Below are 22,376 nucleotides of genomic sequence, written 5' to 3' on the forward strand. Positions count from 1 at the left end.
TCAAAAGAACCAACGACTCAGACTAGAAGATATGATGGTGAGCTACTCATTCTGTTTATTATATTATGTCCTTAGCTGCATTGTAATGCTTTAATTACTGGAACTATGGCTAAAATTTGTGCATGTAGCCGTGTTGATGGTCTTTTTATTGAAAACGCAACATTTTATTTAATTTCTGATTAAAAGTACGAAATGAACTAAATGACTCAGAAAAAGATTCGTTCATTTTGATGAACGAGATTCAAAGAACCGAGTCACTAAAATGATTCCAACTTCCCATCACTACAAGCTTGCTGAAGTACAACCTGCTTTCCATCAGGAAGCTCCTCCTACTCCAGCATGTGATGCTCTCTATGAACAGAGCTACAGAAGTTAATGCTAACAAGAAACTCCTGACCGACAAAGTGACGGAAAAAGTAATTTTACCAAACACACAGACACGCAAAAAACCCATCCATATGTGAGAAATTAAAATCAAAGTCAGCTACTGTTTTTATTTCCCACAGGCCCCCCTTAATTATCATTAGTTCTGGAAGCTAAGAAAGTAGGTTTTACTGATCTACATGCCATAGCAAAGGGTCAAAATTTACGGTTAAACCATTGATGGTGCATTTATATCAAGTTAACATATTTAATATTTGATTCAAGATTTTCAACACATTAAATCGATTTACAAGTTTGTTTCCATTTTCTAACACACTGCTGTGTGATTTATTGATTTATTTTTGAAACTACCTTAATTCTTGTTTATTTCCTTACAGTACGAAGGGTGTTCAAGTCAAACCCGGACTTTTGATTGTGCAGAACAACATGACACAGTTATGAAAGTAAAAACTTCCCTAATTTTCCCCCATATAATCGCCTGTTACACTAATGCGTTTTACTAGCGTTGAAGACCATTAAAGTAGAAATTTTTTTCAGTGTGCTGAATCATTGTTCTGACCGCCTGCTTCACGTCTGAAACACTGGCCTACCCTTAATGGCTCAAACATGTGTTAATAATTTGGAATGAGGTCAGGACTGTACAGGGATGTGACAATAACTCCAAGCCAAGTTCCTGTAAAGTGCAAGAGGCGTTGGTAAATAATTGTGTATATAGTTCCTACAAGATAGATGTGTCTCTTGCGCAAATTGATGACAAGTTATCTGTAGATTTTCAAGAAACAGGCATGATATTCTTTGTTAAATGTTCACAGAAATGATGGCAGTGGGCTTTAAGCCACCTCAGCAGGAATGTACGGCCTTCTTTAAAATGTTTTCACCAATTAAATATTTTGCTGCACCTACGTTTCTCATCACTGTACCATGCTTAAAGTCTTGTGCAAATGCAAAATTAGTTTTACACCTTCATTCACAAGTCCCGGTTTGACCTGAACGGCAACGGCCAGTCGTACATTCATTTGTATGCTACTTCTTATAAAATAAATAACTCTATAACAACCATGAACCCTTCAAATTGTATGTAAAACAGCAAGCATTTTTCTCCTAATAAAAAACAAGCATGTCTAACTGACTTCTCTATCATTTACTAGAACACAGCATTGTACAGTAGAACTGTTTTCTTAAAGACGGGGGTACAGTATATCAAAGACATCCACTAGATGGTGACATCAGTCAATTTATTGCAGAAATCTCCAGTTCTGTTCAGTGCAATATTACAGTATGCATGTAATAATAATAATAAATTTAACAAGTGTTATGGTTATACGTTTTAAGCTTGCTGCATCGAGCAGTTGTACTCATATTCCCAATATACATATCATGCCAAGGGTTGGGTGGTTTTTATGTCCCCTAAAAACCCTAATAGAATGGAAGAAGTAAAGGGAAAAGTACAAAAGTGAAAGAAAGCAACTGGAAGGAACAGACGGAAGGGGGAAAATAGTTTTAAAATATCTGACAATATTATTGAATATTATTTCAGTAATTCAAGTTAACAAGTGAAACGTGTATACTATATGGATTCATTACACACAGACTGATATTTCGAGTGCTTATTTCTTTAAATTTTGATAATTATGGCTTACAGCTAATTAAAACCCAGTCTTGTATCTTAAAAAAATAGAATATTACTATTATGAAAGACTTTTAACAAAAAAAAATTGTTGGACTAAAAAGTATGAACATGTACAGCACTCGATCCGTGATCAAGGCCTTCTTTGCATGAATTATTGCAGCAATGCGGCGTGGCATGGAGAAGATCGGTCTGTGCCGCTGCTAAGGTGTTATGGAAGCTCAGGTTGGTCTAATAGTGGCGGCTCTTCTGCCTTGTTGGGTCTGGTGTCTCGGATTTTCCTTTTCACAATACTCCATAGGTTCTCTATGGGGTTTAGGTCGGGCGACTTTGCTGGACAATCAAACACAGGAATACAGTACCATGGACCTTAAACCAAGTATTAGGACTTTTGGCAGTATGTTTCCAATCCTGCTAAAATTTTAATTAGCATTTCCAGAAAGCTGGTCAGCAGAACGAAGCATGGAGTGCCCTAAAACTTCCTGTTAAAGGCTGTGCTGACCTTGGACCTGATAAAACACAGTGGACCAACACCAGCAGAACACGGCTCCCCGAACCACCACTGACTGTGCAAAAATTACACTGGACCTCAAGAAATGTGGATTCTGTGCCTCTCCTCTCTTCCTCCAGACTCTGAGACCTTGATTTCCAAATGAAATGCAAACTTTACTTTCATCTGAAAATAGGATTTTGGCACACTGAGCAAGATTCCAGTCCTTTTTGCCCAGGTAAGACACCTCTGACATTATCTCTGGTTCAAGAGTGGCTGGACACAAGGAATGCGACAGTTGTAGCTCATGTCCTGGATACGTCTGTGGTGGCTCTTGAAGCACTGACTCGAACTGTAGTCTACTTGTGAATCTCCCCAAATTCTTGACTGGGCTTTGTTTCACAACCCTCTCAAGGCTGCGGTTATCCCCGTTGCTTGTGCACCTTTTCTGTCACATTCTTTTCCTTCCATTCAACCTTACATGAATGTATGAATGTGCTTGGATAGAGTGTTCCGTGAACAGCCAGCTTCTTTAGCAATGACCTTTTGTGTCATTTAAAGACTCAGGAAACCTTTGCAAGTGTTTTGAGTTAATTAGCTGATTAGAGTGTGACACAATGAGACTCTTGAACTTTTTCCATAACATCCAGGTTTTCTGAGATACTGAATTTTGGATTTGAATCATATGTAAGCCATTTTCATTATATCTAAAGAAATAAACACTTGAAATGTATTAATCTGTGTGTAATGGATCTATATAATATACAAGTTTCACTTTATATTACAGTATACGTGTAGTACATCTACATATACACCCAAACATTACAGGTATACATCGACTTTACTGTAGACTCGAGGTCAGTTTCAAATACCAGTGGCTTTCTTGCAAGGGTAACAAAAAGGGCAGGGATGGTTGCTAAAAACCTGAGTACATAATGGGTCCTGGAATGAAATCGGTCGAAAAATGATTGCCCTCTCAGTGCGATGAGGGTTCCTCCTGGCACTCTTTCCTACAATCAAAATCATGGCAACGGTGAACAATGAGAGTTAAATCCAGCAGATTGGTTGATTTCCTGCTGAAATACTTCTGATTCAAATCATTTCTGATCTCTCAAGGTTGGGGTACTTAAAGGACTGTAATGAATTGATCTTTAATTAGGACCTGGGAATTAATACCTACGATGCAATCTATTGTCAAGTGATCATGGCTGTGAGGAAATTTCCCTGCGTAGGTTCAAAACTAACATTGAGAGTGCACTAGACACTGATTATACACACAGCTCTTCTAGCAGGGGCATACAATTTATAATTAGGTTACTAAATACAGTAAGTAACTATTTGAACTTGACCTCAAATTCACAAGTTGCAGCTGCCATTTTTTTTCTACCCAGTTTAGCTAACAGTATCATAAATATTTGTGATTGTGAGTTTATGAAGTTATGTGATTATGTAAGTATTGTCAATGTGCATAGAATTCATATTGGCAAAGTGCATGCTGTGCCATTAAATTGCATTTCATGAATTCAAGCAAGCAAGTGTCACATCATGGGAATTATCTCGTTTCATGTCTGAAATGCTGGCCTCCCAAGAACTCCCGAAACATGTGTAAATGGCTTGGAGCGAGGTCAGGACTGTATGAGGGATGTCGCAATAACTCCCTGTTGAGTTCCTGTAATGTGCAAGTGTTTGTAATCATGTGATTCTACAGTGCCTGGCCAAAAAATTCAACTCCCTTAAGCTTCAATTATGGTCCATAACATTCTGACCAATTCAACACTATAAAACTAAGCAGCTGTGCTTTCTACAGTCAGTTTTTTGATGATGCAACTTCCACAAGAGTTTACGTGATCTCCATTCCTGATTCCGGAGGAATGAGAAAACATGCTCTATTTTTTACATGAGGAAATGCATGAAACTGAGTGTAATTGTGATTATTTACATGTGAAGTGAGTGTGATTTATCTGCATGGCTAACAAATCAGCAAATAATCTCACAAGGCTTTAGAAGTCAGCACCTTGAATAATGACTGCTCAGTTCCCCTACGTGCATCCTCTCTTCAGTGTCTGCCTTCATCACATCTCAATGAGACTTACGACTGCACAAGCTCTGGAAGATCACCAAAATGGTTTGGACTTGAATCGTATAGGGCCACAGCTGGGCACCAGCACAGGTGTTAGCAAGAAAATTGGATCTAGGGCCAAGCTGTCATGAAGCCAGACAGTCTGCAACACTACCCCCCACCCCAACAAACTGAAAAAGAAAAAGCCCAACATCTAGCGCACACAGAGAAACACATTCACACATTAGCAGTTCCACCTCCAACAACATTCAGCGGAAGATTAGTAAATTGCAACTTTAAAAAAAAAAAAAAAAAAAATATATATATATATATATATATATATATATATATATATTCGATTAGAGCTTTCATGAGCTCTACCAATGGAATAACCGTCTCGAACATCCTTCATACTTCACTACATTCAGTGGAGTGCACTTCAACTTCACCCTTTTATACACAGTCAATGCCACATGTACATTATTTAAAGAAAAACCCTGAGACAAATGTCTACGACCTGCTTAGTGATTCTGTAGCTGTAGTTGGTGCTGTATTTTCATTCTGCATGGGAAATTTAGTAGCTTTGCCATCTTGGTGCGATGCCACATTCTGACTTGGTCACAATGCTGATTAGAATGAGAATTTTTTTTTATAAAGGTCATTTAAAAAGAAAAGAAAAAGCGTGACATTTCTCGCCACAATTCAAGCTCAACATGGACTCAAAGTTCCACAACGTTGTGCCAGATTTACGGCAGAAACCAGTGATCAGAGACTTCGGAGAAGATCAGGGATCAGGGATAGATGATGCAATGTGTGCTTTGAGTGACAGTGTGTTTGTGTGCTCTTTCACGCTTCGATGCTAAGGAAAGTTCTTCGCCACTGGGCAACTTGCTAAAGGTCAGCCACTGATGCTGCTTTGGCACATCTGTTTTTTGTTACAGCCAGCTCTTGAGATTCAGCCACTGTTAAGATTTGAGCCGCTTCCTCTGCTTTAAGTTCTGGTCTGCTGCTGCCATTACCGGACTGCCACAACAACGTCAGATCTGTTGCTTTGGACTCTGGCCTGTCAGTTCTGCCACTAAAAAGTGATTGGCCCTTTTGGTTGTCAGTGTGGACTCATTCGTGGACTTTCAAATTCTTCTTCATCTTATTTTTATTTCCTCTCTTCCTAAGTTCCTGTCCTACTTTTATCTTTACTTTTATCTACATAAATAGAAGTAATGTTTTGTCTGGACATTGGTCAGAACTCGCTCTTTCAATGATCTCTTTTTGCATAAATTGGAGGACCTAAAAACCAGTCATAGAAAATTTTCTTACTGTCTGTATGTCTGTATGTCTGTCCAGCCAGAATTTGTCAAAGCATCATACAAAACTGGCTGGAATTTTCTGAAACTTTAAAAGTACTTGGGTATTAGCCTGAAGTCAAACCTATGCCATAAGTGAAATCAGAATGTTGAGAGTTGAAAGTTATATTCCAAATTACGCTACAGCAGCCAACGCTTTTTTGGTCGGATATACTGTACCGCTTTTTACCTCGAGGTGGGTGTGGCTATACACATCAACCGGGCCAATCAATGCGATAGTTTACCGTGTATACACAGAGTATGTGAAAGACACAGAAATAACCGTAATGAACCTACAAGCCGACAATATCCTTAAGAAACAGAATCGAAAGCGTGACACAGCATGGAGCCAAGCATCTTACACCTCATATAAAAAGTTCCCCTTCCCTGGGTTGTTGCATAGATCTGCTCTGCTGCTGCTCAGCTCATTTACATAGACACTGAAACGGCATGTTCAGAAGGTGTAAAACAAAGAGAGATTGAGGTATAAAAAATGTATTATCTGAGCATTATTTTAGCTGGAGCATTAACACTTTTGCAGAGCTCTGAGACCTGCGCTCACTTGTTATGCATCAGGAAACACAGATTTAGGAGAAAAAACTGCCTTAACTCTGTAATAACGCCCAAGGTTTAAAATAAGATGTTCACATACTGTAGAGGTGCAACAGTCAGGTGTTCAGATACTTTTGGCTATTTGCCCATGTGATGAAAGTTCTGGATTGTGGGGAATTACATCACAATTTAGATACATCACATCACAAGCAGGGAACAATCTGCATGACACAAGCCTAGAGTTGATCTGATCTGATGAAACATAGTCTCAGTGATGTGAGGAACATGTGCTTATGCACCGGAATACAGACTAACGACAACCTGCTCCTTTCTCAAGGTGAACCTGAGAAAAGAAAGGAAAAAGTACAAAAGAATTACGTGCAGCACTCCTCAAGTACTTTGTCCGAAAAAAAAGTGTGTAAGAGAAGTGAAGAGAAGGGAAGTTTGCTTTAGTGGCCAATCAGGATCAAACTACAAATGGCAGTTGTAAGCCCTGGAGATCAGGTAACCTGGAGTAGAGAATATGAAGGAATAAAGGCAAAACAATTTGGATTTATTTGCATTTCTCAGCTGACATTTTCAGCAAAAGTCACTTTTTATTGAGTCAGAACTAATTCCAAAGTATAGAGCTGAGCAGTCGGGGTCTAAGGCTTTCGCTCAAGAGAGTGTCTCGTCTGCACTCTTGAGATTTGAACTCATAATTTTTCAATTGCTTCCAGAGCACTTTATCCCCTAGGCCTCAGAGCAATTTAGCCACTAATGCATCCATTTCTTTCACTGAGCTGATACCATATGGCTTGAATTTTTTTTTAGACGTTTATAAAAATCCACAATATAGCAAAAGAAAAGCATAAAATACTTTCTATGGGCTAGAAAACAGTTTGCATGTGTGTAGTCATGTTTACGTCTGATCAGCTCACTATTTTATTTTAGACTCATTTGTAGGAATAACTGTGTGATAATTATTACTTTGTGCTCGAGTGAATGTTTCTTTGATCCAAAGCATCTTATTTAATTTTTTCATTAAGACAATTTTAAAATATTAGCAAAAATCCCAGATATCTTGCATGCTTGTATAAATTGCTTACAATGCAAGCAGCTCTAGAATTATTAGCAGCATTCAAGAAAATTGGGTTAAAGTTTGGGTTAAATTATATAAAATAATGAATAAATTACTTTCCAACATAAATTGGGGGTGTGTTGGTGGAATTGGAGGATGATGATGGGTTCTATGATGTCACTGAGGTAAGTACGTGCAGTGACTGAGCCATGTACAATAACCAAATCTGTTTTGCGCTGACTGGTGATGCCTTCCCAGACTGTTGCACCTCCTCCACCAAAGCAAACCCTGAGGACCATGTTGACCTCAGCGTATCGCTCACCTTGCCTTCTCCAACAACGCTGACGACAACCATTTCTGTGCAAGATGACCCGAAACTCATCAGTGAACAGGACGGTAGACCACTGCTGCATTGTCCAGGTCACATGGTCTTGTGCCCACTGCAAACGTTCACGGCGGTGTCTTGGTGTCAGTGGAGTCACCTGCAACGGTCATCTGGCATTCAAGCCAAAGCGGTGGAGTCGGTTGCGAATGGTTTGTCTGGAAACCCTAGTACCCCTCGCATCTCGTAAACGGGCCTGCAGCTGTGTGGCAGTTGCATAACGATGTCTGAGTGCATAGGTCCTTAGGTACTGGTCATCGTTGCAGACTATCACCCGTGTGGCTCCACTCCTGGGTCTGTCATGAACTCTGCCAGTATTTCTGTGTCTTGATGCAAGTCTGCTGATAACACTTTGAGACACACCAAGTTCACAAGCAACATCTGACTGCCTGCCACCAACCCGGAGGTGCGCCATGGCCAGGTGGCGCTGCTCGTCCGTTAAGTAACGCCGTAAAGTAATTAAGTAACCCTAGGAATAACTTACTGACAATAAGTCATTATTGGGGGGGTGTTTCCTATTTTCTCCCCAATATAAGTCGTAGCCAATTCCTCCCCATCCGGAAATCACATTGTATGATTTTTTTAACAATTTATTTGTAAATTACTGTGTCACACACGTAGTCACAGTGTTATAGTAAACAGTACACACGTGCATGGATGTTAATTATACCAGTGAGAGACGCGCACCGGTAGATTTAAATGGAGAAGAAATGTGTCCGAGCTAAGTTTTAAGCTAAGAGAAGAAGAGTTTTAGCCTGTTGTGTCCGCTGCACCTTTACACTTACCAGTCCGGGCCTGATCGACCGGGAGAGACAAACACACACACACACACGCAGGCATGATGTCTGAAGATCTCTGTTTATTCTCAGCAAAGAGAGCACATTTAAACGGTGCTGCGTCCCGAACATCAAAAGAACCAGTTATTACGTTGTCAGTCATAGAGGGACCCGGAGACAGAGAGGAGTGATGAAATACATTTGCATTCTCCTGATTAAACACAAGGGTCATAACAGACAAGAGCCATTTGGATGTATATTCGTCTGGATACAGGATATAGAAGGTGTTACTACATAAGACATACAGTAAGGAAACACAGTGAGGGGTCTGTTCTAAGGAAATAGGAATCTTCTTATTAGATGTCTTAAAATATTATAAAACTTTACACGCACTACGACCAAGCAGGGGAGACGATTTCCCACAATTCCACAGCGCAAGAGAGAAAAAAACATTGGCTCAGTTGTGATCACGTGACATGATACATGATACTCGGTATTCGTAAACCAAGACTTTGTAGGGTTTACATAATAAAGACAACGAATGACTGTCGCATTGTCCACCAATAAATGTAGACATTTTAATGTGGACACGATGCCCAGTGCATTCTTTACCATTAATATGTAATGTTTAGCTCTGGGTTAGAGGGGTATTGAATCTTTAACGATTCGGGTTAATTTGATTAACTAAAATAAAATGTATAATGTACACTTTATCGACTACCCGTCCAGCATTTAGCACAATTTAGTGTATCTTACCAGTTCTGCTTATCATGTGGCCAACGATGATAACACAAAATCTAGTATTTAGCAATTATGAGCAAGGTAACACGATCTGGGCAAATGTTTAGACATTAAAATACATGACCAAGACAACAGTTCTTTATAAATAAACGAGAATTTATTTGACTGGTCTACGATACATGAAACTACACTACTTAAACACGCATGCACACATACACACACACACACACATATATAAAAACAGTTTGGAAGGTGAAATTAAATAAAGTTATTCTTGTACTGTTTACTAGATCAAAAAAAGTCATAAGAGCAGAGTCTTGGGTTTAATCTTACAGTTCAGTTACGAAACGAGCACCAACTTCAGCAAGGTATGCATCTTTAATGTTCACTTGCGTTATGTTTCGTTCTCATCCGTTGGTTCGCCTCCACGCGGCGTTGCTGATTGGTTGGTGCGCTGTTGTAGAGATAACGTCTGTTGGGAAAGCCCTTCGGTGAGGCTTTGGTTGCCTGATTACCAATGGCTGCGCTCTGGAACTTCTCCTGAGGTTTTTTTCGTTGCAGGACTTTGGAGTTCTGGCACGAAATCTCGAGTTCTTGAAAAGCGGATGACGCCAGCAGCGGCCGCGAAGTGCCCGCAAGGGCGGAAGCCCGAGCTGCTCGGAAGATGTTGTAGGTTGCAGTAGTGATGTTAACTCCTATTCTCCCCGATTTGCTGTCGACTTCCCTAGGGTTTTTGCCATGGGTGATTGTTCTAATCAGATGTGGTTGCGGGGCTTAGCCACGCCTCACGTAGATCCCTCTTTTGTGTGTACATTAGCCCGGTGTTTAGGCTGTCAACTGGAAGGAATTTTTATAAAGTAATTTTTGCATGAGCTCGGTTTATGCTACCATATCCCTGTGTTCACCAACATTCTTGAAATGAAGCCAGGTTTAGAATAACATTAAACATTACATATTTTACCCACTCATTATTTCCTTTATCTAATAAAAGGGGTTTGTGAATGCTAATTACACCTTTAAAGTTATGCAGAATAATCAACTATATACACAGGAATAAAACATACTAAGTAAATATATGTAAATATGTTTTGCCCTACTGGCACACTTTAAAGATGTTTTAAAATAGTGTCCATGCCGTCTGCCTCTTTGTTCATTAAAAGGCATGTGCTCTGGAGAGTGTCGAAGTGTGACTTGGTGGTCCCCCCCCCCCGCCCCAACTTGGGGTGAAGCTGTAAAACTGTCTGCTTCGTTTACCGTGTTTTTTTTTTGTTTTTTTTTGAGGTGCCTGGTCTTATTGCATGCCTTGTGCAGTTTCCTGCAGCTTCGTCTCACAGACGATTGTTTATGATCGCGAATCAGATATGGTTGGAGCTTCGTTTCGTAGACGCTGCTTTAGATAGGGTTATCGGGATGGCGACATGCAGGCTGGGAGGGGGTCCCAATTGACTGCTGTTTCTCTTTTTGGGAGTCCTGTTTATCGCTACAACTTCGTAAATAATCTTTGCTCGTCTTGCGAAACGCTCGCAAACCAAGGTACCACTGTTTTGTGTCCTGGACACACTCAGTTAATCTAGACAACTTAGGTATTTCGTCTGGTTTAGTTGAGATATATAATTGGGTATCATCAGCATAACAATGGAAACTAATTCCATGTTTTCTAATGATGTTACCTAAGGGAAGCATGTATATTGAGAACAGCAGAGGTCCTAAAACTGACCCTTGTGGGACCCCATATTTCACTGGCATTACACCAGATGGTTCTCTATTTAGATCTACAAAATGGTATCGATCAGACAGGTATGATCTAAACCATTTTAATTACCTGTCCCTGAATACCTATGTGATTTTGTAAGCGATCTATGAGAATATTATGATCTATAGTGTTGAATGCAGCACTAAGATCAAGCAAGACTAGTATTGAGATGCAGCCTTGGTCCGAAGCTAAAAACAAGTCGTTTGCAATCTTAACTAGTGCAGTTTCTGTACTATGATGGGGCCTGAAACCTGACTGAAATTCTTCAAGGATGTTGTTTTCCTGCAAGAATGTGCATATTTGAGCTGATACTACTTTTTCTAATATTTTTGATATAAAGGGAAGGTTTGAAATCGGTCTATAATTTGTTATTTCATTCGCGTCCAAATTAGATTTTTTAAGAAGCGGCTCAATAACTGCCAACTTGAAAGATTTAGGGACGTGATTCAAATATAATGAACAATTAATAATGTTTAAAAGTGGCTCTCCAACTGTATGCATCACTTTTAAAAATCTGGTTGGGATTGGGTCTAACAGGCACGTTGTTGATTTAGCTGAGGTGATAAGTTTAAAAAGCTCTTCCTGTTCTATACCTGTAAAGCACTGAAAAACTAAATGTGAAGCTTTAGGCTGAACTAGATCATGAGATGCTATTAGAGGTTGAACCTCCATTATTTTCCTCCTGATGCTATTGATTTTTTCATTAAAGAAGTCCATAAAGTCCTTACTTCTAAACTGTGATGGGATACTCTCTGCGGGCATCTTAGGCTTTGTTAGGCGAGCCACTGTACTAAATGAGAACTTGGGATTGTTTTGTTTTCTTGCTATCAGTTGGCTAAGATGCTCAGTCCTAGCAGTTTTTAGAGCCTGTCTATAGCTGCACATACTGTCTTTATACGCAATTCGAAAAACTTCTAATTTAGTTTTTCTCCATTTTTCGCTCGAGGTTACGGGTTTCTCTCTTTAGGACGCGAGTATGATTATTGTAACAAGGAGCAAGTGTTTTATCTCTGACTTTTTTTATTCTGATAGGAAGAACACTGTCTAATGTACTGGTAAAAAATAGTGGCCATGCCGCTAGTCACTTCATCTAGATCGTCTGCATTTAGGGGTCTAATAAGAAATTGGGACAGATCCGGCAGAGTCTGTATTTAGTAGTCGGATTCATATTTCTAACAAATCGATAACGTGGGGAGACACAGCTAATCTGTTCACACACACACACACACACACACACACACTCTGTTACACACTCATTTACACAATACTGGCAATTCGAGAACACCAATCTGCATGTCACATTAAACCTAATGTGTGAGACACGCCATTGGGAGGTTTAAACAGCTAACACAATGACATCTTATACAGTGTAAATGAGACATATCCACTGCACTTGTGTTAATTGGTGCTAAAGCTGTAGTGCATCAAGAACAGTACTCAACAATCGGTTGGGATTGATCAGCACGTCCAGGCGAAGTTTAAGGTGTAGTTGACAGCACTGTGCCCGTTCTAGCATTTAGAGGCTGTAGTCATAGTAGGATATACAAATATCCTTACCCCGAATAATTTGCCTTCTGCGTATTGACCGGTAGCAATAAATTTGAATTAGAAGCCATGATGTGATGCGTGATATGCAGAGTGTGATCAGGACGTGCTGTGCAGGGCTAGAAACTCAACACAGTTCATCCATACTTATACTGTAGCAACGGTATGCACAGTATTTCTGATGCATGTGATAGGCGCATACTCTAATAGCGGAATGCTACGGTATGGACTGCTTAAAAGCAAACACTGAGGAAGCTAAATGTGATTTCTGCAATAAAGCATATTGCAGTTGAGGCTCAAGGGCCCAACAGTGGCAACTTGGTGGTTGTGGGGTTTGAACCTGGGATCTTCCAAACCGTTGTCCAATGCCTTAACCACTGAGCTACCCCTGGCCCTATATTCAAATAGGGGTAGTTTAGCCACAAGCACATTTTTTTTTTGTCAGCAAAGGATACATGCATCAACAAATAAATGTAATACATTTAGTGGCACTTTTCCCTTAAAGATGGTTGTTACGGTGTAGAAAAGCATTGAAAAGAGCTGGATTCCACAAACGAAGAGAAAGAAAAACCTAGACAGCAATTTTTTCCCCCATTGCCCTGGTCTGCAACAAGGACCCTTTGTAATTCATATTGTTCCCATCATGCTGTCCCTGAGTCGCTGGCCTTATTATCCAAGTTTCCTTTACTTGTTTGGCTGCTTCTGATTTGCCCGTATGGCAAATCATCAAAAAATAAAAGTGCTTCTCTCGTGGTGGGTGATTGAGTGGGAATGAAAAAAAAAAAAGATATATCAGGGAAGAGCAACTGAATGAGTCACCAAGGCGACATATTCCTTCCTTTTCTTTCAATCTGTCTTCTTGTTGCCTCTCATTTTCATGTTGTGGTCATGTCAGGCATCTGTTAACATGCTCACGCAGCATGATAGTCTGTCGACTGTGTTAATCTTTCTGCCGGGCTGTTTAGGTGCACGGTGTGGATCTCTGGATTGGCAACCCGTCTGATCGGGCCACTGTGGGCCAAAAGCCATTTAAAACATAATCTAAGAGCTTGGAAGTAGAATTGCCACATGTGATAATACCAGGGCTTAGACGTGTGATTTACAGTAGACTTACATAAAAAAAAATCTTGTGGAACAATTAGGTTTTTAATACGTTACTGTTTTTATCAGGTTAATATACGTTAAAAGCGTTTGATTATTTCACTTTTATTTCTAAAGATGGAGCCATCACATCTTTCTTAGGTTCAGCCATGAAAAACGACATGTGCTAATTATTCGAGAAGGACGCTACTCTGCAAAGTGATTGAATCAGGAAAAAACAAGTCTGAAGCTTTTTCAGACGGACTATTCTGTCATGTAATTGCAGTTACATAACTGTCCTTTCTTAAATCTTTGTGACAAAGCAGTAATGACATAAAAACAAATATATACAGTATTTGCAGATCATTTATTAATTGTACTTCACATCACAATTTGTACAGCGCGTTGGTGTTGGAATTAAATACAGAGATGACAAGACGTATCTGACTGGCACCTTATTGGTACAGCCATTTAAAAGTTCACTTCCTATAGCATTCAAAAAGATTGTTTTCAGCTCTGTAGAATATTCAGTAGGGACATCCCTTGAAAATCAGGGCATGACCGCAACTTTTGAAGCAACTCCGTCCAATATTAAGGTCACGACATCTGCGGCGTAAAACAAATATCATGTCTCGGGCTTCATATACACAATAAGCAATGGTGTTTTGGATGAAACTTTAAAGGCCCTACTTGCCACATCTAGACAGATCAAGCATATGAATTATGTATTACAATAAATATATTGATAATAATAATGATTCGTATTATGGAAATCGGTGTGAATCACTACAGCTCATTAAACTGTGCCTTAATAAATTCCAAGACTAACAAACAAATACATCAGTTAAACTGGTGCTCCTCTTAAGAACGCATTACAGATCATGGGGTTGTACTGTTGGAACAACCCGTAGAGTCCGAATATGTAAAGAGGTGACTGAATCATACCTCTGTGTCATAACGACTGGCACAAGTTATATGTTATATCCTTAAACAACCAAGTTACTGTGGAAGCTCTTCTGTAGCTTTCAAATGACACCAGCTTCACACTACTGCAATCTGTGGCACTTAAGAAAGAGGCGTCAGTTTAGGCCACTTTGGAGCTCTATTTCTGGTTAAAATGTCAACTTAAGCTTTTTGGTTAGTCAATTAAATTTTGGAGAAAATTTTTATATTTGTTAGATATGGCTAACCCATAGTGCATTCTGTTTACAATATTACGAGGTGGTATCAAAAAGTTCAGAAATTAGCTCTGTTTAAGAGCTCTGTCTTTTTTTGCCGTATGTCCTCCCTCACATGCCTTAACACCAAACAGTAGAATTCACTATTGACGGTCTGGTCCCTCGGGACAAATTCTCAATGCACAATGCCGCAAGTTTTTGGTCGCGGAGATGATGGGCTCTTTCCACTATGAAGGCATTTGCTTCATCTCAGGGTTGTACCCAGTAACAATCCTCGATATAAAGGATGTGTCCCCAAAGGCACACTGACGGAGTTCCTGACAGACTTCGAAGTGATGTTCCTTCTGCTCCAGAGTCAGCATCCAGGGGACGAACCACAGCGCATGTTCAAATCACACGCGAGGAATGCCTGGACTGTTATGTTTGACACACTGATAATAGCAGCAGTGTTGTGGATTGTTCTCTGATGACCATCATGCACAATGGTTTTTGATATTTTCGTGGGTTGAGCTCATTAAAGGTTTTAACTGATCTCTCGTCGTCTTCCAGTGATGTTTTTCTGCTCTTGAAGCATGCGTGCCACTCATAAGTTTTTGAACTGCTTGAACTGCTCTCGCACCGTTGTGGGCGCCGTAACACACTCGGAGGACAGTGCTATGCGTTCCTTCCACTTGTGTAAGCTTACAGGCACCTGTCACTGCCTGTAGAGCCTGATTAATGTAAGAGCACAAAGTACCTCTCATCCTTACCCTCTGAGAGAGCTCGGCCAATCAGTTCTCTCCAGGCCTCTGGCTGAAAGTGGTTACAACATGACCTGGGAATTGACTAGGGATAATAGGACGAGTACTTTACCACTGCCCCACTCGAAGGCCAGTCTTTAAAGTTTTTGATACCACCTTGTAAACCTATGTTAATTTAAACAGACAAAAATGCATATCATTTTTGCTGTTTTCATGATTCAGAAATCAAGCAGTTTTCCTTACTTTTCTTTGGTAACATTTTCTTGAAAAAATTCTAAAAATCGAATTTAATTGTGAAGCCAGTAAAACGATGACCAGAGTGTCCTGTTATACCCCAAAAGTCTTCAGTACATTCAGTGCAGTCTTAGGGCAGATCCAAAAGACAGACTTCCCTGTGATTCTTTGTTATAGTCACTAAAAATAATACCCGCTCTAGCGTATCTGCTCCTTATACAGGTCCAATGTAGACATTTTGATCAAAGGTTTAAATTGTGAGCCATCAAAGTTCACAATATCATCAATAGAAAAGTTGTGTGCCTGTGTCAAATCTGGTGGAAAGACAACTGCACTTCTCACCATGCTGCTAACAGACAAGTCCTGCGACGTAAAACGTTGCCCAAACTTAATCCTGTGCATCTACCAGTAACCACACCAGATGTTTTTGTTGCACTGTTAACTCCCTCGGATTGTGTTCATCGGTTTCATTTTTTGTCAGAGCACCACGCTGGCAGCGGTGCAGTTGTTGGTGGGTATGCCGATGCCAATGCGTCTGTGGCATTTGAACATCTTTCGCAGTTCTGCTCGGAAACGATCGTGCAGCCACGCATACAGAAAGGGGTTGCAGCAAGATGAACTCATGGCGCACAGGTGGCACAGCAGCTGGATGAGCAAAAAGTAGCGCTTGTCAATCAAGTCGATATCGATGTCCCGGAGGACGTTAAAGACGCTGATGGGCAGCCAGCAGACTGCAAACGCCGCCACCACCAGCGTCACTAGACGGAAGGTTTTGCGTTTCCGTGCCCGCTGCGCTTCTGCCTGGCTCTGCGTGTGATGTCCAGGCACAACACAGTTGCGGAGCTTGACAGAGATGCGCAGGTATGAGATGCAAAGTGCTGAGAGCGGGAGGACGTATGTGATGAAGAGCGTGCTGTAAGCGTAGGCCAGCCGCTCACGCTCCTGGCCCATCCAGAACTCCTCACAAATGGTGAAGCCTTCATCTCTGAACTCTACGTGGTAAGTGTGCGCCACAGCTGGAGCCACCAGGCCACAGGAGAGGATCCAGATGCCAGAGAGTAGGTAAGCACAGGCCAGGACTGAGATGCGTTTCTTCAGAGGGTGCACGGTCGCATAGTATCTACCAGGCAATAGAAAAGTTTTAAAAGTTAAGCAGTTTAATGAGCCTAACATTTCATTAATATTCTAGACATTTGTGTTCGCTTCCTCTTTCATTCCCAGAACAGTACAGTGTAATTTTGTTCCTTAGCGGCAACGATTAACAGTGGTCCTTAATGTTAAATAAGTTAAACTATTGCTGTAAGCTCTTTAAACCTGCGGATCAAGACATACTGTAATATTCTGCGCTCCCGCAACTTAGGTACCTTTTCAATTACTTTTATAGTAATTACTGAGTAATTCTTATACTCTGGTTACTAGATGAATGAATTAAACACCTCTCCTCTTATCCTGACATTCAAAGTCTCCTAACACACAATATGCCTGTAGATCAGTCCCTGCTATCTGTTATCACCAAGTTGAGGATGGTGTTCCCTGTTGAAAATTCTTCCTCTTTGTCTTTCGGCTGTTCCCTTTCAGGGGTCGCCACAGCGAATCATCTGCCTCCATCTAACCCTATCCTCTGCATCCTCTTCTCTCACACCAACTAACTTCATGTCCTCTCTCACTGCATCCATAAATCTCCTCTTTGGTCTTTCTTCTAGACCTTCTGCCTGGCAGTTCCAACCCTTTACCGATACATTTACAATCTCTCCTCTGAACATGTCCAAACCACCTCAATCTGGCCTCTCTGACTTTATCTCCAAAACATCTAACGTGGGTTGTCCCTCTGATAAACTCATTCTTGATCCTTTTCATCCTCGTCACTCCCAAGGAGAACCTCAACATCTTCAGCTCTGCTACATCCAACTCTGCCTCCTGTCTTTTCTTCAGTGCCACTGTCTCTAAGCTGTAGAGCATCGCTGGTCTCACCACTGTCCTGTACACCTTTCCTTTCATTCTCGCTGATACTCTTTTATCGCACAACACACCTGACACTTTTCTCCACCCATTCCAACCTGCCTGTACCCGCCTCTTCACCTCCTTTCCACACTCTCCGTTGCTCTGGACTGTTGACCCTAAGTACTTTAAATCCTTCTTTACCTGCGGCTACTGTAACCTTCATGCCTCTGCTTTTCCTGTTGAAAATTGAACTGATTTATTTTTTCACGGCCAAAACATTCTATTGGTGCTACAACCTCCAGCACCTGGTGCTGCTGGTCTGACCTCCAGTAGGTGAAAAAGTATATTTTCAGAATACAGATATTCGGATCATACTGTATAACAACATTTATTATAATAATTAATGTTTTTTATCTCCTGACCCATGCTTAATTGTTTTGTAAATATGCATACACATTTATATTTTTATCAGATAAAAAGAAACTCATTTGTCAAATCCAATTTTATGCCCTTTCAAGTAGTATCTGTAACTTTGTTTTTAATTCAAATCTTTAATTCAAAAATCTTAATTGTCATTTAGATGAAACCTGGCTATTTTAGATTTCACAAGGAGAGAAACAGACCTAAAGAAGTGTGTTGATAAGTTGTATATTGCAACATGAATTTGACATTATTTTTGTTTGAAACAAGACAGTGTGATGATAAAAAATAAATTTTTGGAGCACGTATGAAAAAAATTTAACTTTCATGTTGCATAAACTTCAGAAGTAGCTTCTTTGCACAGACATTTTCTTTATTATATGTATAACATAAAAAAGTTAAATAAGCATCATTACTGTGGTTTGGCCATCTATAAAAGCTGTTGTCTATTATTAAGTAATTCATCAATTTTAGGCAATTTATTTTTAAGTTTGTAAGTTTACTAAATCATTTAGGAAGTGTGAATTGATTTCTGAATCAAAAACTCAACCTAAAAAAAGATCAATTAAACTGCATGATCAATTAAGTCCCACAGCTTCAGTAGTTACCAAACAACATGCTAGTAGTCTAAATCAGTGGTTCTCAACTGGTTTGGCCATGGGACCCACATTTTTACATGGTCATCAAGCCGCGACCCAAATTTTTAGAAACTATAATATAATTTTAGGAATTATAATTCATTTGTATTTATTTGTTAACATACACAAGTAGTGACAGATAAATCATAAGAAAATCACCAAGACTTACAAATAAACAATATTTTATTCCTTTATTATTTATTTATGCAAGGTTTGTCCTTGCAACCGGGATGTTTGGTTTCTAAATGTCGTTTTAATTTAGGAGGTTTCATGCTCTCTTGTGAGAGCACCTTACTACATATGACACACTGAGGTCTTAAGCTTTTTTTGTCGTCAATATATGTAAATCCATACTTTACATATTCGGGGTCGTACTTGCGCTACAACATATTTGTTGCTATAATTAAATGAAATTTCTTGTGTCAAACAGTACGGTTATCGCGCGCGCATTTCAAAATAAAAGTCCGGTATAAGCAAAGTAAGCAAAGTAAGTTAAAAATTAAACTTTTGTTGTTTTTTTGACCACACACTCCACTTTTGGGTCGCGACCCACCAGTTGAGAAACACTGGTCTAAATGAAACCACTGACCAGCCTATTACTAAGGATGCTACTGTACAGTAAATGCATCATACAGTACTGTTAAAGTTTAAATTGAAAAACATGGTCTGTTGTCCCATGAGCATCTCGCCACTTACTCAAAGCAGCATGAAGGTACTCTAATAACCTCTATTTTCTGTTTTCAGTAACTACAATTTATTTTTTGTGAGTCTAGACAATATCTTGAGAGATACAAGGACAATTTAACTTTTAATGAAGAAAACAACTGTTAGTATGTAATATAACAACTAAGGTTAATAAAATATATTATCAGCTGAGCATTTCTATCCATCCCTCTAGGCCTGTCTGTAGTCCAACTATGGACCATGGAGCCCAATGGTGATTACCATTGTATTTATTCCAATTATTATGTCCGTGGTTGGACCCCCAGTCAACATTCACACACTACTCACAATTTAGGAACGCCAATCAGCCTAATCTGCATGTCTTTGGACATGGGGGATGAAACCGGAGAACCCTGAGGAAACCCATTGAGCACAGGGAGACCTGTGCAAACTCCATGCACACAGACCCTGATGTGGGAATTGAACCTGACCCCAACAGTGCTAGCCATTAAGCCACTGTGCCGCCAGCTGAGCAGTTACTGAATGGCAATGCTGTTTAAGACATCTAAACAGCTTAAGATACAACATTTAGACACTAATGTCTTTAATGAAGACATGGTTTTTAAATCAATCCCGTCAAATTTATATTAATAGTGACATCTTTGTTATTTACTCTACAATTAAATAGCAATTCCAACTCACCTGTCCACACCAATTGCTGTTAACGTGAACACCGACACGTACACAGTCACAGGTTGAATGAGGAACACCAGATAGCACATGAATTTCCCAAACACCCAACCTCGAGGGTTAAAGGCGTATGCCAGGGTGAACGGAACACAGGTGGCACACATCAGCATGTCCGAAAACGCCAGGTTTCCGATAAAGAAATTAGTCACGTTGTGCATCTTCCTGGTCTGGCAAATGACATAGAGCAACAAATAGTTCCCAAAAACTCCCACCAGCACTACCAGCGCATAGCAGGGAATGATAAGGAGTTTGTAAGACTGGAGCAACTCCACCCCGACAAACTGTGGACTGCGTTTTGCTGAGCCGTTCGCCGACTGCACCGCCACCTCATATATCCGGCCCGTGCTGGAGTTCTCGTTGGTGTGGTTCCCCAAGAAGAACGAGGTCATGGGGTCAGTTGGCCAACCACTACCACTGGCATCCATGATTGAAATATGGAAGGCAGGTTCACTGGCCTGTAGTTGGAAAGAAAGCGATTTGTTTAATGACATTTGAGCCAAAGCTTAAAAGCCCAAGAGTGTGGATGTCAGTTTCATAAATCACAGATGGTCCTAGAAACCCCAGAGGAACTAGAAAAACAGTTGGCTGTGTCCTGAGTGGGCGAAGTGTGTCGATTGCAAATGCAGTTTGTGCCAAAAGGATGCATGATTTTGACACTTGATTAACTTTTCGAACAGATGACTAGGAACATGCGCAAATAAGCATTTGGAATGTAGGGGGATGGATTTAAGATTCAGCAGCTCACATTGCATTTTATTTCATTCTTTTTTTTTATTCAGGGGAATGCAATCGCAAATGGAGAGCTTGTTCTCTCCCATGACTTAATTGACTGAATTAAGTGACTATTCAATCTCTTGGAGAAAACAGTGACACAGGTATTGATGGCATTTCTTTCTTCATTAGCGACTTCAATTGTGATGGGAATCTGTAACCATCAGGTAGGATTACTCGCGTAAGCATGTTTAACTGAATATATTAACATTACAAACAAGACACAGCTGTTAAAGATTTTGCATACCACTCTTCATCTTCACATTTTACCTCGTTTTTCGTTTACTTATATCATTTTTTTCTTAAACCAAAGTACTCCCACTTATTTTTTTTAAGGAAAATTGTAAAACAGGCCACTTTGAGATTCATCTTCCGCCATTATATGCATTTATAAGTATAATATGTATGCACGTTCCTCAGACTTTTTGTGCATTTCCGCTACACTGCAAGTGGACAGAAAAAAAATAACATTGTGTATTTTAAGAATTTGTAACAATAAAAAATTGATTGGCATTTTTCATAATCAATAGCATGAAATGCACAGGAATGCTTTTGGAAAATTTTGAAACTTACAATTTTACCAACTCAGTGCAGGACTAAATGTGAATTTGCAAATATTAACACAAATCTATTAAAAGGATTTGAAAAGCAAAACACCTTTTCTTTTCCTTTTCTCACCAACATTACAAAGCCCACACTGTGAACCTAATGACCTTTCTTTAGAGAAGCTTCCTTCCAAATTGAGGTAATTGGTTTTTGCCTATTTCTGGGGTATGCTAGGTAAGCAATAAAACATTTCTCGGTGTGCTGTTATAGGAAAATAATCCTGGGGTTGCAGTGTCGTGAAAAAAAGTATTTACCTCTTCCTGATTAATTTTTTTTCTGAATGGCTGGCACATATAAATATTAAAACAAATTTTAATATTACACAAAGACAACCAGTTTTTAATCTATAATTTGATTTAAGTAAAAAAAAAAAAAAATGTTTTTAGGGCGGCTTAAATATGTTTATTTTTCACGCAGAAAGATGGAAACGTAATCACAGCGCCAAAACTCGCGGTGAATCATGATGAACCGTATTTCCAGTCACCGTATAGGTAATAAAGGGATATTAAAGTTGACTGAGATGAATTAAGTGCATTACAGAGCTATACCTTTTCATTTTAAAGCCTTTTCTCAGATGCAAAAACTTAAAAAAAAAAAAAAGGTATTTCAAATGACTTTAAGTATCATAAAAAACTAAGGCAAA

The 22,376-nt window shown here is 39.7% G+C and overlaps 1 protein-coding gene across 1 annotated transcript; it reads right to left on the bottom strand.

The window, feature by feature from the left end:
* Positions 1–16,421: 16,421 nt before the first annotated feature.
* Positions 16,422–20,781, bottom strand: prlhr2a (prolactin releasing hormone receptor 2a). Its single transcript, XM_053504736.1, has 2 exons — positions 20,309–20,781; positions 16,422–17,064 (listed from the first exon to the last, which is right to left on the bottom strand). Exons 1-2 carry the CDS (start codon positions 20,779–20,781, stop codon positions 16,422–16,424), a joined length of 1,116 nt encoding a protein of 371 aa, XP_053360711.1.
* Positions 20,782–22,376: the final 1,595 nt, after the last annotated feature.

The sequence above is a fragment of the Clarias gariepinus genome, chromosome 9 (genome assembly GCF_024256425.1).
Source record: "Clarias gariepinus isolate MV-2021 ecotype Netherlands chromosome 9, CGAR_prim_01v2, whole genome shotgun sequence".
In the NCBI taxonomy this organism is placed as follows: Eukaryota; Metazoa; Chordata; class Actinopteri; order Siluriformes; family Clariidae; genus Clarias; species Clarias gariepinus.